The following is a 16,984-nucleotide window of genomic DNA, read 5'->3' on the forward strand; positions in this document are numbered from 1 at the left end:
TGATGGGATTGTATTGGAATACACTGGCACCTTTCTAACTCCACCATTTGGGGCAAGTCCGATTGAGCATGTCCCAGATTGTACATCTCCTCCCTCTCTTATTCCCACTCTTATATTTAACAGGGATCACTTTTCAGTAAAATTTAAACACCTAAGAATAATTGTGTGTTAATTACAGAGTTCAACCAATAGTACTAGAACAAAAAAAATACTAAAAGTGATAAAATATTAAATTGTACATCAACATTCAGGACAAGAGCTGATCAAGTCATTGTTTCTCATAGTGTCCATTTCTCTTTAACATGTTTCCCCTTTGGTGCTAAGTTAGTTGTTGCTGATGAGGGAGAACATATGATATTTGTCCCTTTGGGACTGGCTTAATTCACTCAGCATAATGTTTTCCAGATTCCTCCATCTTGTTGCAAATGACCGGGTTTCATTGTTTTTGTCTGCTGTATAGTATTCTATAGAGTACATGTCCCAGAATTTCTTTATCCGGTCTACTATTGATGGGCATTTGGGTTGGTTCCAGGTCTTAGCTATTGTGAATTGAGCTGCAATAAACATTAAGGTGCAGACAGCTTGTTTGTTTGCCAATTTAATTTCCTTTGGGTAAATTCCAAGGAGTAGGATGGCTGGGTTGTATGGGAGGGTTATATTCAGGTTTCTGAGGAATCTCCAGACTGACTTCCATAGTGGCTTAACCAGTTTGCATTCCCACCAACAGAGGGTTAGTGTCCCTTTTTCCCCATAAATATAAATTTTATAGGATTGTTATTGTTTGAGGTCAAAAGGTAGATTTGGTCTTTATTATTTTATCTTGGCAGGAAGTAGAAATTACATAATACTTGTTGACTTCTTATTTCTTTAGCAAAGCTTGAAACATTGCAGTCAATATACTTGCCTATATTTAGTCCAGTAGAAAGATTTTCTTTGACCTCTGAATAGGACCATAAGCAAAAGGATGTATGTCATTCTAGAACTTAATGTAGATCCTTTGTACTATAAGTAAATCTGACATGAGTGTAATATGTCTTAAATCTTTGGTGCTATTGCTGTTCACAACCAAGGCTAAAGTTAAAGGCAACAAATAAATCTGGATTAAGATGCTATCACATTTTCTTTGGAAAGAATCCATTCTAGTGAACTATTTGAGTAAAAATAGTTTCCCAAAGGAACTTAATTCTGGGAAGATAATTATCTGTTTTAGATGCTTGTAATTTCCAATTATGTTTGGTTAGCTTTTGAATTGTGAGTATGGGAAGAATTACAAGATGGAGAATGTTAGTTGATAGATAGTTTACGTAATTCTTTTACAAAGCTCAAGGGAGTCAATCAAATTTAGGAAGAAAGCCCAGACCAGCATTCAAGAAAGTCATTCAAGCATTATAGTGCATGATTCTGTGAGCTTGAAGCCATGTTAACAACACTACTAATACTGTTATAATTGATATTATTATATTCACATTTTCCTGAAAGACATGGAAAATGACAAAATCATTAACATCTCAGTCTAGAAGAGCATCCACTTACCTGTGAATTTCTAAAGGAAAGAAATTCTCCTTCTTGCCATTTTTATGCATGGAGAATAGACTCCAGGTCTCTAAGTTCCTAACTAAGAAAATCAGAGAAGCCCATCACAGTAATTCTTCCATGTAAGGTCAGAGACATAAACCTGGATGATGCAGGAAACTCCACCTCTTTAACAGGTTAGACAAATATTTCCCCAGCAATTTGTACCCTGTCAGGAAGAAATTCTGCTTCTATTAAAGGCAGGCCTGAAACCTTTGGTGGCTCCCATTTTCATCACAAATAACCACATGCTTCCCTGACGATAAGTGTTCATGGTGGTTCTTTGAGTTGTCAACCTCTGTTGAATCTCACTGTCCTGCATCTCACAGCAGATCTTTGCTTGAGAATCACAGATACTGGAGTTTTCTCTCTAGGGAGAAGATTTAAACACAAAACAAATCAAAAAAATTCCTCAAAATGTTGGCTATAAAGCACATTTATTTTACTAATTCTAAAGATAAAAACTATTGCCTTTAAATATTAGAGAATTAAATGTCTTCGATTCTTCAAGCTCAGAAATGAAAAGATAATTAAATTAATTTAAGAACAGAGGTAGATTTTAGGCCGCAGCCTAACCTATAAGCACTAATATGTATACTTATGGCCTTGGAGCAAGGCTAGCAGGCTTGGAGTAGGCCTGAGAAATGTTTCTTCATATGGACAGGAAAGTCTCAGGAGTGACAGAGGCTACGGAACAATTATGCTCAAGGGGAGTAGAAACAACAGGGGTGGACAAGGGTCTTTGTTAATAAGCAAGGTGCTTTGCTGACCCACACTTCGAGAATAAGGTGTAAGGATCACAATCAGGGACGGGATAATGAGTGAGCTGTGCTTCTCCAATCACCTTAGTGCCTTTGCAAGGTTCACAGTGTGTGTCATGAATCACACTAGTGTTTTTCTGAATGCAGTGCTTTCCAGTCCAGTCTGTCTGTGAGCACTGTGTGGAAAAGGACTTGAGTACACATGGACCTTAAGAAAAGATTATTTCCTAAAAATTTTATTTAATTTATAAAAGTTCCATGTATTTCATATATAAAGATTTAGGAACATAGTGATACTTCTCGCCATACCTTCACTCACACCAATGCTCCATACATTCTTCCTCCTCCATCTCCTATTCCCCCTCTTAATATTTTTTTGTTTTGTTTTTTGACAGGCAGAGTGGACAGTGAGAGAGAGAAACAGAGATAAAGGTCTTCCTTTACTGTTGGTTCACTCTCCAATGGCCGCTGCAGCCAGCGTGCTGCGGCCGGCGCACGCGCTGATCTGAAGGCAGGAGCCAGGTGCTTCTCCTGTTCTCTCATGCGGGTGCAGAGCCCAGGCACTTGGGCCATCCTCCACTGCACTCCTGGGCTACAGCAGAGAACTGGCCTGGAAGAGGAGCAACCAGGACAGAATCCGGCGTTCCGACCGGGACTGGAACCCCGTGTGCCAGGGCCGCAGGTGGAGGATTAGCCTGTTGAGCCACGGCGCCAGTCCCCCCTCTTAATTTAATCCCAGATCAAGTGGAATTAATCCCTGGTATGCAGGGATGGTTTAATGTGCGCAAAACAATCAATGTGATACACCAAATTAACACACTGCAAAAGAAAAACCATATGATTATCTCAATAGATGCCGAGAAAGCATTTGATAAAATACAACACCCGTTCATGATGAAAATTCTAAGCAAACTGGGTTTGGAAGGAACATTCCTCAATACAATCAAAGCAATCTATGAAAAACCCACAGCCAACATCCTATTGAATGGGGAAAAGTTGGAAGCATTTCCACTGAGATCTGGTACCAGACAGGGATGTCCACTCTCACCACTGCTATTCAATATAGTTCTGGAAGTTCTAGCCAGAGCTATTAGGCAAGAAAAAGAAATTAAAGGGATACAAATTGGGAAGGAAGAACTCAAACTATCCCTCTTTGCAGATGATAGGATTCTTTATTTAGGGGACCCAAAGAACTCTACTAAGAGATTATTGGAACTCATAGAAGATTTTGGCAGGGTAGCAGGGTATAAAATCAATGCACAAAAATCAACAGCCTTCGTATACACAGGCAATGCCATGGCTGAGGAAGAACTTCTAAGATCAATCCTATTCACAATAGCTACAAAAACAATAAAACACCTTGGAATAAAGTTAAACAAGGATGTTAAAGATCTCTACAATGAAAATTACAAAACCTTAAAGAAAGAAATAGAAGAGGATACCAAGAAATGGAAAAATCTTCCATGCTCATGGATTGGAAGAATCAATATCATCAAAATGTCCATTCTCCCAAAAGCAATTTATAGATTCAATGCAATACCAATCAAGACACTGAAGACCTTCTTCTCAGATCTGGAAAAAATGATGCTGAAATTCTTATGGAGACACAGGAGACCTCGAATAGCTAAAGCAATCTTGTACAACAAAAACAAAGCCGGAGACATCACAATACCAAATTTCAGGACATACTACAGGGCAGTTTATAATCAAAACAGCATGGTACTGGTACAGAAACAGATGGATAGGCCAATGGAACAGAATTGAAACACCAGAAATCAATCCATTAATCTACAGCCTACTCATATTTGATCAAGGATCCAAAACCAATCCCTGGAGCAAGGACAGTCTATTCAATAAATGGTGCTGGGAAAATTGGATTTCCACGTGCAGAATCATGAAGCAAGACCCCTACCTTTCACCTTACACAAAAATTCACTCAACATGGATTAAAGACTTAAATCTATGACCTGACACCATCAAATTATTAGAGAGCATTGGAAAAACCCTGCAAGATATAGGTACCAGCAATGACTTCTTGGAAAACACCCCAGAAGCACAGGCAGTCAAAGCCAAAATCAACATTTGGGATTGCATCAAATTGAGAAGTTTCTGTACTTCAAAAGAAACAGTCAGGAAAGTGAAGAGACAACCGACAGAATGGGAAAAAATATTTGCAAACTATGCAACAGATAAAGTGTTAATAACCAGAATCTACAAAGAAATCAAGAAACTTCACAAGATCAAAACAAACAACCCACTTAAGAGATGGGCCAAGGACCTCAATAGACATTTTTCAAAAGAGGAAATCCAAGTGGCCAACAGACACATGAAAAAATATTCAAGGTCACTAGCAAACAGGGAAATGCAAATCAAAAGCACAATGAGGTTTCACCTCACCCCTGTTAGAATGGCTCACATGCAGAAATCTACCAACAACAGATGCTGGCGAGGATGTGGGGAAAAAGGGACACTAACCCACTATTGGTGGGAATGCAAATTGTTTAAGCCACTATGGAAGTCAGTCTGGAGATTCCTTAGAAACCTGAAGATAACCCTACCATTCAACTCAGCCATCCCACTCCTTGGAATTTACCCAAAGGAAATTAAATTGGCAAACAAACAAGCTGTCTGCACATTAATGTTTATTGCAGCTCAATTCACAATAGCTAAGACCTGGAACCAACCTAAATGCCCATCAACAGTAGACTGGATAAGGGTTATAATTCAGAATACTAGTTGTATATGAGTACTGGAGATAAAGCTGCTGCTTTCTGATTGTGAGTGAAATATAAAATTAAAAATTTTGATAGAGAAAAAAAAAACAGTAGACTGGATAAAGAAATTATGGGACATGTACTCTATAGAATTCTATACAGCAGTCAAAAACAATGAAACCCGGTCATTTGCAACAAGATGGAGGAATCTGGAAAACATTATGCTGAGTGAATTAAGCCAGTCCCAAAGGGACAAATATCATATGTTCTCCCTGATAGGTGACTACTAACTGAGCACCAGGGTGAAACTTGTTGAAATGAAATGGACACTATGAGAAACAGTGACTTGATCAGCCCTCACCCTGACTGTTGATTGGCAACTTGATATGTTATCCCTCTTAGTATTTTTTTTTGTTTGTTCTACTTAATACTTTTGGTTGAATACTGTAATCAATACACAATTCTTCTTAAGTGCTGAAACTTAACTGAAAAGTTATCGCTGTTAAATATAAGAGTGGGATTAAGAGAGGGAAGAGATGTGCAATTTGGGACATGCTCAAGCTGACTTACCTCAAATGGTAGAGTTAGAAACATACCAGGGGATTCCAATTCTATCCTATCAAGGTGGCATGTACCAATGCCATCTCACTAGTCCCAGTGATCAATTTCTGTTCACAATTGATCATAATGATCTGACTAAGAACCAAAGGGATCACATAAACAAGAATAGTGTCTGCAAATACTAGCTGATAGAATCAAAAACGGAGAGAATGATCCAACATGGGAAGTGAGATACACAGCAGACCCATAGAATGGCAAATGTCCTAAACAGCACTCTGGCCTCAGAATCAGCCCTTAAGGCATGCGGATCCGGCTGAAAAGCCCATGAGAGTATTTCAGGCATGGAAAGGCAAGACACTCTGGGAGAAAAAAAAAAAAGACCTAAATGAAAGATCTCTGCAAGTGAGATCCCAGAGGAAAGAATGGGTCATCAAAGAAGGAGGTACCTTTCTCTGAAGGGAGGAGAGAACTTCCACTTTGACCATGGCCTTATCTAAATATGATCAGAGTCAGTGAACTCAGGGGGCTTCCATAGCCTTGGCAGCTCATGACAAGAGCCTAGGGTGATTACTGATGCCATAAACAGAGTGTCAATTTGTTAAGTCAACAACAGGAGTCACTGTGCACTTACTCCTCATGTAGGATCTTTGTCCTTAGTGTGCTATACATTGAGATTTAATGCTATAACTAGTACTCAAACAGTATTTTTCACTTCATATTTCTGTGTGGGAGCAAACTGTTGAAATCTTTACTTAATGTATGCTAAACTTATCTTCTATATATAAAGAGAAACGAAAATGAATCTTGATGTGAATGGAAGGGGAGAGGGAGTGGGAAAGGGGAGGGTTGCGGATGGGAGGGACATTATGGGGGAGAAGCCATTGTAATCCATAAGCTGTACTTTGGAAATTTATATTCATTAAATAAAAGTTTGAAAGCAAAAATAAAAAAAAATTTTAACACAGCTCTATTTTTAGTTCACTTAAGGATCATAAAGTTAACCTTACAGTAAAGAAAAGATTTGAGCATATAGTAATGAAGAAAAAAACCACTGCTTCCCAACAGAAGAGACAAGGGCTGTAAACAATCATAGATCTCAAAATGTAAATTTTACTCTAATACGTTACATTTTAGATACTCTATTAGTTACCTAGGACCAGGGAAAATATATGGTACCTGTCTTTTTGGGAAAGGCTTATATCAATAAATATAATGCTTTCCAGTTGCATTGATCTTACAGCAAAGACAGGATTTCATATTTTTTTTTACAGCTGAGAAGTACTCCACAGTGTACATATAGCATAAAAATTCTTTATCCAATCAAAAGTTAATAGATATCTGGACTGATTCCAGGTATTATATAGTATGAATTGTGCTGCAATAAACATGGGGATACAGATAATTCTTCCAGATGCTGATTTCTGTTGGTTTCGGTAAATTCCCAGGAGTGCAATGGCTGGATCATACATATGGTAGGTCTGTGTTCAGATTTCTGAGTTATCTCCATATATTTTCCACAGTGGCCATAACAGGGCACATTCTCACCAAGAGTGGATTAGGGTACCTTTTTATGAATGTCCTCACCAGCATTTCTATTTGACAATTTCTGTATGAGAGAGTGAGGTGGAAGCTCCTTGTGGTTTTGATTTGCTTTCCCATGATGGCTAGTGATGAGTATTTTTTTCAAGTGTCTGTTGGCCATTTGAATTTCCTGTCATGAAAAATGTCTATTCAAGTAATTTGCCCATTTCTAACTATATTGTTTGTTTTGTTAGTGTTGAATATCATGAGCTCTTTATAGATTCTGGATGTTAATCCTTTATCAGTTGCACAGTTTACAGTATTTTCTCCCATTCTGTTGGTTGCCTCTTCACTTTGCCAAGTGTTTCATTTGCAGTGCAGAAGCTTCTCAGCTTGATGTAATCTGACTTGTCAATTTTGACATTGATTGCCTATGCTTCTGTGGTTTTTTCCAAGAACTCTTTGCTGTGCACTGTCTTGTGGTTTCCTCAATGTTCTCTAGTAATTTTACGGTATCGAGTCATAGATTTATATCTTTGATACATTTTGAATGATTTTTTTGTGTGTAAGGTGTATGATAGTGGTCTAGTTTCATACATTTCTACATGGGGATCCAGTTTTCACAGCACCATCTGCTCCAGTGATGGATTTTTACTCCTTTGTCAGAAATAAGTTGCTTGTAGATGTGTAAGTATATTTTCGAGTTTCTATTTTGTCCCATTCTCTACAAGTCTGTTATTGTGCCTATAAATGACTGCATTGAGATATTTGACATTCTTGGTTAAATTTATTCCAAGGTATTTAATTTTTTGGAACTATTATGAATGGGACTGATCATAAATCTCCTTTCTCAGGCATGCATTGTCTATGTATACAAAAGCAATTGAGTTTTATTTTTCAACTTGTATTTAATAAATATAAATTTCCAAAGTACAACTTTTGAATTATAGCGGCTTTCCCCCCATAACATCCTTCACACCCAAAACCATCCCATCTCCCACTTCCTTTCACATCCCATTCTCCATGAAGATTCATTTTCAATTATCTTTATATACAGAAGATCAATTTTGTATATACTAAGTAAACTTTCAAGATTTGCACCCATACAGATACACAAAATATAAAGTACTATTTGAGTATTAGTTATGCTGTTAATTCACATAGTACAACACATTAACGACAGAGGTCCTATATGGGGAGCAAGTGCACAGTGACTCCTGTTGTTGATTTAATAATTGAAGCTTAACCCTATCATTATTATCAATTGAGAACTGAAACTGATCACTTTGACTAGTGAGATGGCATTGGTACATGCCACCTTGCTGGGATTGAATTAGAATCCGTGGAATATTTCTAGCTCTACCATTAGGGGTAAGTCTGAGTGAACATGTGCCGAACTGTATATCTCCTCCCTCTCTGATTCCCACTCTTATATTTAATGGGGATCACTTTTCCATTAAATTTAAACACCTAGGAATAATTGTGTGTTAATTACAGGGTTCAACCAATAGCTTCCAGATTCCTCCATTTTGATGCAAATGAGTGGATTTCATTTTTTTTAACTGCTGTATAGTATTCTATAGAGTACCCAACCCATAATTTCTTTATCCAGTCTCCTTTTGATGGGAATTTAGGTTGATTCCAGGTCTTAGGTATTGTGAATTGAACTGCAATAAACATTGAAGTAGAGACATATCTCTTATTTGCCAATTTAATTTCCTTTGGGTAAATTCCAGGGAGTGGGATGGCTAGGTTGTATGGCAGGGTTATATTCAGGTTTCTGAGGATATTCCAAACTGACTTCCATAGTTGCTATACCAGTTTGCATTCTCTCCAACAGTGGGTTAGTGTCTTTTTTTCCCCACATCGTCGCCAGCATTTTGTTGGTAGATTTCTGTTTGTAAGCCATTCTAACTGGAGTGAGGTGACAAGAGTGGTCTCGGTGGGAGACAGCACAAATTCAGGTGGCTTTGGCTACATGATGGTAGACATTGTAGGGGAATCTGAGCTTACACTGAGGACATCACAGATACTTTGTGAGGTCCTGGGGACAGAGCAGACGAATAGTATACCCACTGGGGCTAGAGCTTGAGCACTGATTGCCATCAAGCAGAAGAGCTCAGCTGAGTGGAATTACTTCCCTTACGAATAAAAAAAAGAGAGAAAGATGAGATCTACTAAGCCAAACCTGGGTGTGTCACCTTTGAAACACCCTTAACCCTGAAGAGCTGAACAGAGATCTCTGGCCACACCCATCACAAGCCTCTAGAGATTCACCAAATGTAGACAGTCCACTTAATCTAGAGTCTTAGCATAATGAGCAAAGCAATCATGGTGAGAAAAAAAAGAAGAAAAAAACCAAAGAATATCTCCACAATGCAAAACAACAATGCAGAAACCGAGGAAACAAGAACAAGGAAGACATCATGACACTCCCAAATGAACATGACATTCCAATACAAGATTATGAAGATGATGAGATAGAAGAAATGCAAAATTAGGGTTTCAAAAATTTATGATAAGAACATTTAGAAGTTATCAAAAACAAACGCATGAAATATAGAAATCCATACAGGACAGAAAATCTCTCTTGTGAAAATGAAATATTAAGGAGGAATCAAAATGAAATGTAGAAACTAGTAGAACATGAAATTGTGATAGTGAAGAGAAGTCAAAATGAAATGAAAAATTCAATAGAACTTATGACAAACACATTTGAGTGCCTTAAAAACAGAATCAGTGAGATAGAAGAGAGAAATCAGACTTAGAAGACAGATCACTGGAAAGTACACCACAGAAAACTTTCTGAGTTTGGAGAAGGAAGAGGCATCCAAGTAGAGGAAGCACAAAGAACCCCAATATACATGACCAAAAGAGATCCTCACCACAACACATTGTGATCAAACTCACCACAGTGAAACATAAAGAAAAGATCCTAAAATGTGCAAGAGAGAAACGTCAGATTACTCTCAGAGGATCTCCAATTAGACTCACAGCAGACTTCTCATCAGAAACCCTACAGGCTAGGAGGGGATGGTAAGATATAGCCCAGGTACTAAGAGAAAAAAACTGCAAGCTCAGAATATTATATCCTGCAAAGCTCTCATTTGTGAATGAAGGTGAAATAAAGACTTTTCATAGCAAACAGAAATTGAAAGAATTTGTCAACACTCATCCAGCCCTGCAAATGCTGCTTAAAGATGTTTTACACACAGAAACACGGCCATCAGTATGAAAGAAGGCAAAGGAAGCAAATCTCTCAGCAAAAGATCACGGGAAGTTCAAAGTATATATAAGAAATATCTTTGGAAAAATGGCAGGGCAAAGTCACTACTTATCAATAGTCACATTGAATGTAAATGGTCTCAAGTCTCCAGTTACAAAACACAGACTGGTTGAATGGATTTAAAAACCAAACCCATCTATTTGCTGCTTACAAGAAACACATCTCTTCAACAAAGGTGCATGCAGACTGAAAGTGAAAGGTTGGAAAAAGATATTCCATGCAAACAGAAACAAAAAAAGAGCTGGCATAGCCATCTTTTTTTATTATTATTATTTGACAAGTAGAGTTATAGAAAGTGAGAAAGAGAGACAGAGAGAAAAGTCTTCCTTCCATTGGTTCACTCCCCAAATGGCTGCTACAGCTGGATTTGTGATGATTTGAAGCCAAGAGCCAGTTGCTTCTTCCTGGTCTTCCATGTGGGTGCAGGGGCTCAAGCATTTGAGCCATCCACCACTGCTCTCCTGGGCCATAGCAGAGAGCTGGACTGGAAGAGAAGCAACCAGCACCAGAACCTAATACCCATATGGGATGACAGCACTGCAGGCAGAGGATTAACCAAGTGAACCATGGTGCTGGCCCCTGGTGTATCCATCTTAATATCAGAAAAAAATAAACTTTAAGACACAAACTGTTAAGAGAGACAAAGAGGGGCACTATATAATGATTACGGGATAAATTCAACAGACACATGAAACTATTATAAACGTTTATGTGCCTTATTACAGGGCACTGGGTTATTTAAAAGATGTGTTATCCATGCCTATGGATTGGAAGAATCAATATAATCAAAATATCCATTCTCCAAAAAGCAATTTATAGATTCAATGCAATATCAATAAAAACACCAAAGACATTTTTCACAGATCTGGAAAATGTGATGCTGAAATTCATATGGAGGCACAGGAAACCTCGAATAGCTAAAGCAATCTTGTAAAACAAAAACAAAGATGGAGGCATCACAATACCAGATTTCAACAAAATACTTCAGGGCAGTTGTAATCAAAACAACGTGGTACTGGTGCAGAAACAGATGGATAGACCAATGGAACAAAATAGAAACACCAGAAATCAATCCAAACATCTACAACCAACTTATATTTGATCAAGGTTCTAAAACCAATTCCTGGAGAAAGGACAGTCTATTCAACAAATGGTCCTGGGAAAACTTGATTTCTACATGCAGAAGCATGAAGGAAGACCACTACCTTACACCTTACACAAAAATCCACTCAACACCATAAATCTATCTAAATCTATGACCCGACACCATCAGATTCTTAGAGAACATCGGAGAAACTCTGCAAGATACAGGCACAGGGAAAGACTTCTTGGAAAAGGCACAAGAGGCACAGGCCATCAAAGCCAGAAATAACAATTGGGATTACATCAAATTGAGAAGCTTCTGTTCTGCAAAAGATACAGGAAAATGAAGAGGTAACTGAGAGAACAGGAAAAATATTTGCAAATTATGCAACTGATAAAGGATTAATAACCAGAATCAACAAAGAGATCAAGAAACTCCACAACAACAAAACAACCCATTTAAGAGATGGGCCAAGGTTCTAAGTAGACATTTTTCTGAAGAGGAAATCCAAATGGCAAACAGACACATGAAAAAATGCTCAGGAATCACAATGCAAATCAAAATCACAATGAGGTTTCGCCTCACCCTGGTTAGAATGGCTTACATACAGAAAACAACTAACAACAGATACTTGTGAGAATTTGGGAAAAAGGCACACTAATCCACTGTTGGTGGGAATGCAAACTGGTAAAGCCTCTATAGAAGACAGTCTGGAGGTTCCTCAGAAACATGAATATAACCCTACCATACAACCCAGCCATCCACTCCTTGGAATTTACCCAAGTGAAATTAAATTGGCAAATAAAATATATGTCTCTACTTCAATGTTTATTGCAGTTCAATTCACAATACCTAAGACCTGGAATCAATCTAAATTCCCATCAACAGAAGACTGGATAAAGAAATTATGGGATGTGTACTCTATAGAATACTAACAGCAGTAAAACAAACAAACAAAAAAAAGAAATCTGCTCATTTGCAACAAAATGGAGGAATCTGGAAAACATCATGCTGAGTGAAATAAGCCAGTGCCAAAGGGACAAATATCATATGTTCTCCATGATCCGTGACAACTAACTGTAAGTCTGAGTGAACTTGTGCCGAACTGTACATCTCCTCCAACTCTTAATCCCACTCTTGTATTTAATGGGGATCACCTTTCAGTTAAATGTAAACACCAAAGAATAATTGTGTGTTAATTAAAGAATTCAACCAATGGTATTAATTAGAAAAAAATGATAAAAAGGAATATAGTAGTAAGTTGTTTCTCGACAGTCAGGAGAAGGGCTGATAAAGACATTCTCATTTTGTCTGTTTCACGTAAACAGGTTTCCTTTAGTGCTCAGTTAGTTGTCACGGATCAGGGAGAACATATGATATTATGGTAGAGCTAGAAACATTCGCGGATTCCAATTCAGTCCCAACAAGGTGGCATGTACCAATGCCATCTCACTAGTCAAAGTGATCAGTTTCAGTTCTCAATTGATAATAATGATAGGGTTAAGCTTCAAAGGTATTATATAAACAAGACTAGTGTCTGCTCATACTAACTGATAGAATTAAAAAGGAGAGAATGATCCAACATGGGAAGGGGGATACACAACAGACTCATAGAATGGCAGATGTCCTAAATAGCACTCTGGCCTCAGAATCAGCCCTTAAGGCATTTGGATCTGGCTAAAAAGCCCATGAGAGTATTTCAGGCATGGAAAGCCAAGACACTGTGGCCAAAAAGAAAAGTGACCTAAGTGAAAGATTTCTGTGAGTGAGATCCCAGCAGGGGAAAATAAAAGGCCATCAAAGAAGGAGGTACCTTTCTCTGAATGGAGGAGAGAACCTCCACTTTGACTATGGCCTTGTCTATATAATAAGATTGGAGTTGGCGAACTCAAGAGGCTTCCGTAGCCTTGGCAGCTTATGACAAGAGCCTTGGGTGATTACTGACATCATAAATAAGATTGTCAATTGTTAAATCAACAACAGGAGTCACTGTGCACTTGCTCCCCATATAGGACCTCTGTCGTTAATGTGTTGTACTATGTGAATTAACAGCATAACTAATACTCAAATAGTACTTTATATTTTGTGTATCTGTATGGGTGCAAATCTTGAAAGTTTACTTAGTATATACAAAATTGATCTTCTGTATATAAAGATAATTGAAAATGAATCTTCATGGAGAATGGGATGTGAAAGGAAGTGGGAGATGGGATGGTTTTGGGTGTGAAGGATGTTATGGGGGGAAAGCCGCTATAATTCAAAAGTTGTACTTTGGAAATTTATATTTATTAAATAAAAGTTAAAAAAATTACATCTATGTGGGTACTTCAAAAAGTTCATGGTAAAATAGAATTAAATGATATGGTGCCATTTCCATGAATTTTTGAAGAATCTTTGTACGTATTCATGTATTAATTACCTGAAAAATATATTTAATTATCTTTTATTCTTGCCTGGTAATATAGCAATGACCTAAATAGTGCTGACAGCATTTGTATGAGCTTCCAGAGATCTTTGGTATAAGTAGCTATTCAGCCTTGTGATTTAAAGAGGCAAGTTTCAACCGAGTCATTATCCATATTAGTTATGTAGGGGTATTGCATCTATGGCTTTTTATTATGTCTTCAAAGTTAAATCAAATATTCCACAAAATGTGGTCTTTCTTGAATTAATGTCAGTGGGGAATTCTACAAATTAATCAAAGGAGGTATTCCTTTGTGGCAGAGTTTGCTGAGAGATTTTTCTATAACCAAGTCCTGAAATATAGCTATACTGAAATGAATATCAAACAGCAGAGTTATTAGAATAAAATCTGATATTCAATTTCTCAGACTTAAGGTTCAAAGACATCCATGGCAGGCATTAGACTTTTTACAGAGAATTTAGTATTTGCAAATACCATCTGCTATATATATTTTATATGACTTATTTTATTTAAGTCATTATAAGATGAAAAATGATTTGTCAAAAGGATACTTAGGAACTCCTGAATGCAAGGAATCAAGGTAGTGTGTTTTACACAATCAAAAACAATCACATAACTCATTAACATGATATATTTTCATAAGTTAAGAGTAGGTATTTTGCAGTCATGACACCCATATCCCACATCAGTCCCGCTCTGGACATTGTGGGCATTTGGGGAGTGAATTAGTAGACATGCCTGCACCCTCTTTATGTGTCTTTCTCTATGTTTCAAATAAATAAAATACTAAAAATATAAACCTAAATGGATGTATAGGGTATCTCAAAACTTTTGTAGAAAATGGAATTAACATGAGTTTATTTTATGTACAATTTTTGAAATTCATCCATAGTTTTCTTTTATAATATGCATTTTCATGAACTGATTAGTCCTTGAATGAATAGACTTCCTTTTCTGCACCAAATTATAATTTCTCTTTTAATGTCCTTTTTCAGGGACTTTTTGAAGTGTCCTCTTAGACACTGAAGATTAAAAAATAGTTCTTGAGTTAATACCCAAAATAATGAAATATAACTGTAATAAACTCTACCTTCTGTTTTCACAAAACATTTGTTTAGTTTGCTTCCAAATTTCCAAATTTCTATCATGTACAGAATCTTGAAGCGAGACCCCTACCTTATAGCTTACACAAAAATCCACTTAACATGGATTATAGATCTGAATCTTTGACCCTATACCATCAAATTATTAGAGAATATAGTTGTAGTTTAAGAGGGACAATGTTTGGTTTCCTAAGATCAAATGTGGGCAGCATTTCTATTGCTTTCTCTTAATAGTTTTGCTAATTCTATTTAAATGTAAATTCTAGTTAAATATCTGAACCATAAGAAGTATTCTCTGGTGCACAATTTCTCCACGTCATTAGTAAAGATACTTTGAGCCCGAGAATTCTTCATTGTTGTACATTGTGCTCAAAGTGCATTGTAGGAAGTTTAACAGCATTCCTGGTCTCTACTTACTAGATGCCAGTGACTCCTTCCTTCTGATCTCTCTACCTCAGTAGTGGTAGTTATATAAGTGCTTTCACACATTACCAAAGTTTCCCTGGAGAACAAAATTATACTGACTGAGAACTACAAAAATAGGGCAAAAGAAAGTCATCTTCTCCTTTAGTCCCTTGGAAAAAGACTCCCAGTTGATTACTTGGCATACTATGAAGTTACTGAGTTACATATAAATACATATATTGTTTATATATTTATATAGTTTATATGTATTGTTACATTTTCATTAAATTATACATAAATTTCATTGAGAACTCAGGAACCAATTTTTTTACCTTGAGATAATATCTAATATCATTGTATTCAAAACATGCTCAAATCAATTGATTTTATACAAGAATCAAATTTTCCACAAGAACTTAGTATCTCATTGTTTTAAATTTATGCAAAGGAAAATTGGATTACTGCTAAAAAATGTAGCTGAATTCATTTAAAATTTGAGGCATTAGTAATTAGCGTGTGTGCATTCATTTGTGTGCAGACATGCAACAGGCATGCTTGAAACTAAAACTTACATTCCTGAACACATTCTGAATAGCTGTTTACTATGCAGCTTCTTTGGCTTTTCCTGTGTGTGTCAGAAAGCAAAGTGTTGGTTGCAGGTGGCAGAGATCTCAGTCTATTGTTTAACATCAAGGGCGATATCAACTTTCATCCAACTCAATGCAGGGGTTAATGTAGCTGACAAGAGCCTCTATTTCCTAATGTGACAGTGTTTTGCTGCCTGTGTGGCGTTGGTTTCCTTTCCAGAAAGGCTGTTCCATCATGCCAGCAAGATAATTGTGTAGAATGATAATTTTGTGGAATCTGAGTGTAACAGTGGGGATGAGCATGGGAAAGGAAGGTTGTATTCAATGTGATTGAGCAATAATAAACGGGAAGGAATTGATAATACTGAGTTTGCTGAGAGAAAGTGTTAGTGGTTATCAAGTACAAAAATAATATTACCATTTCTAGGTAATTCTATTTTGTCTTGCCATGATAATTATAAAGTCATTGAGAACAGGGATCTCATCTTACCACTTCCCTTATTCCCTGTAGAACATACAGCGTGTTTTGTGCTCATCAGACACATAATGTAGAATTTGTAGGTTAAAAGGGGCTTGTAAATCATACATCTTTTCTCACAGAGAAAGATCAAAGCACTTTTTGTGTTTAAAAACAACTCACAATTCTCATGAAATTTCCAGGGAACATTAATGCCTGTGAGAAGAATGTTATGCTATTTTAAAGAGTAAGATAAGCATAGTGAAATAATATTCAAGTAACTTACCTGAGGACATTGATAGTAAGATGACAAATTTCCAGTTATGCAATATCTTTCTGGGATAAGGTTGGTTAAATAGTTTCTAAGGAAGGGAAGAAGATAATAGTTACTAAAAATTTAGTTCAGTAACAAAGTTGAGTTCTCTTATTTGATATGAAGTGAAAGGGACTTATTGAATCTCTGGTTCCAAGATAGGAAAAATACAGGTGGCCATAACAAATTAAAGAA

At 36.9% G+C, this 16,984-nt stretch overlaps 1 protein-coding gene across 1 annotated transcript in view; it reads right to left on the reverse strand.

Moving 5' to 3' along the window:
- LOC138849362 (uncharacterized) overlaps positions 1-16,984 on the reverse strand; it is a 128,312-nt gene that overhangs the window by 37,348 nt on the left and 73,980 nt on the right. The window contains exon 5 of the mRNA XM_089331397.1: positions 16,763-16,838. Coding sequence (XP_089187523.1) covers positions 16,763-16,838 — 76 coding nt within the window. The remainder of the gene's footprint in view (positions 1-16,762; positions 16,839-16,984) is intronic.

The sequence above is a fragment of the Oryctolagus cuniculus genome, chromosome 4 (genome assembly GCF_051225735.1).
Source record: "Oryctolagus cuniculus isolate XC-2025 breed Fujian yellow rabbit chromosome 4, ASM5122573v1, whole genome shotgun sequence".
NCBI classification, from domain to species: domain Eukaryota; kingdom Metazoa; phylum Chordata; class Mammalia; order Lagomorpha; family Leporidae; genus Oryctolagus; species Oryctolagus cuniculus.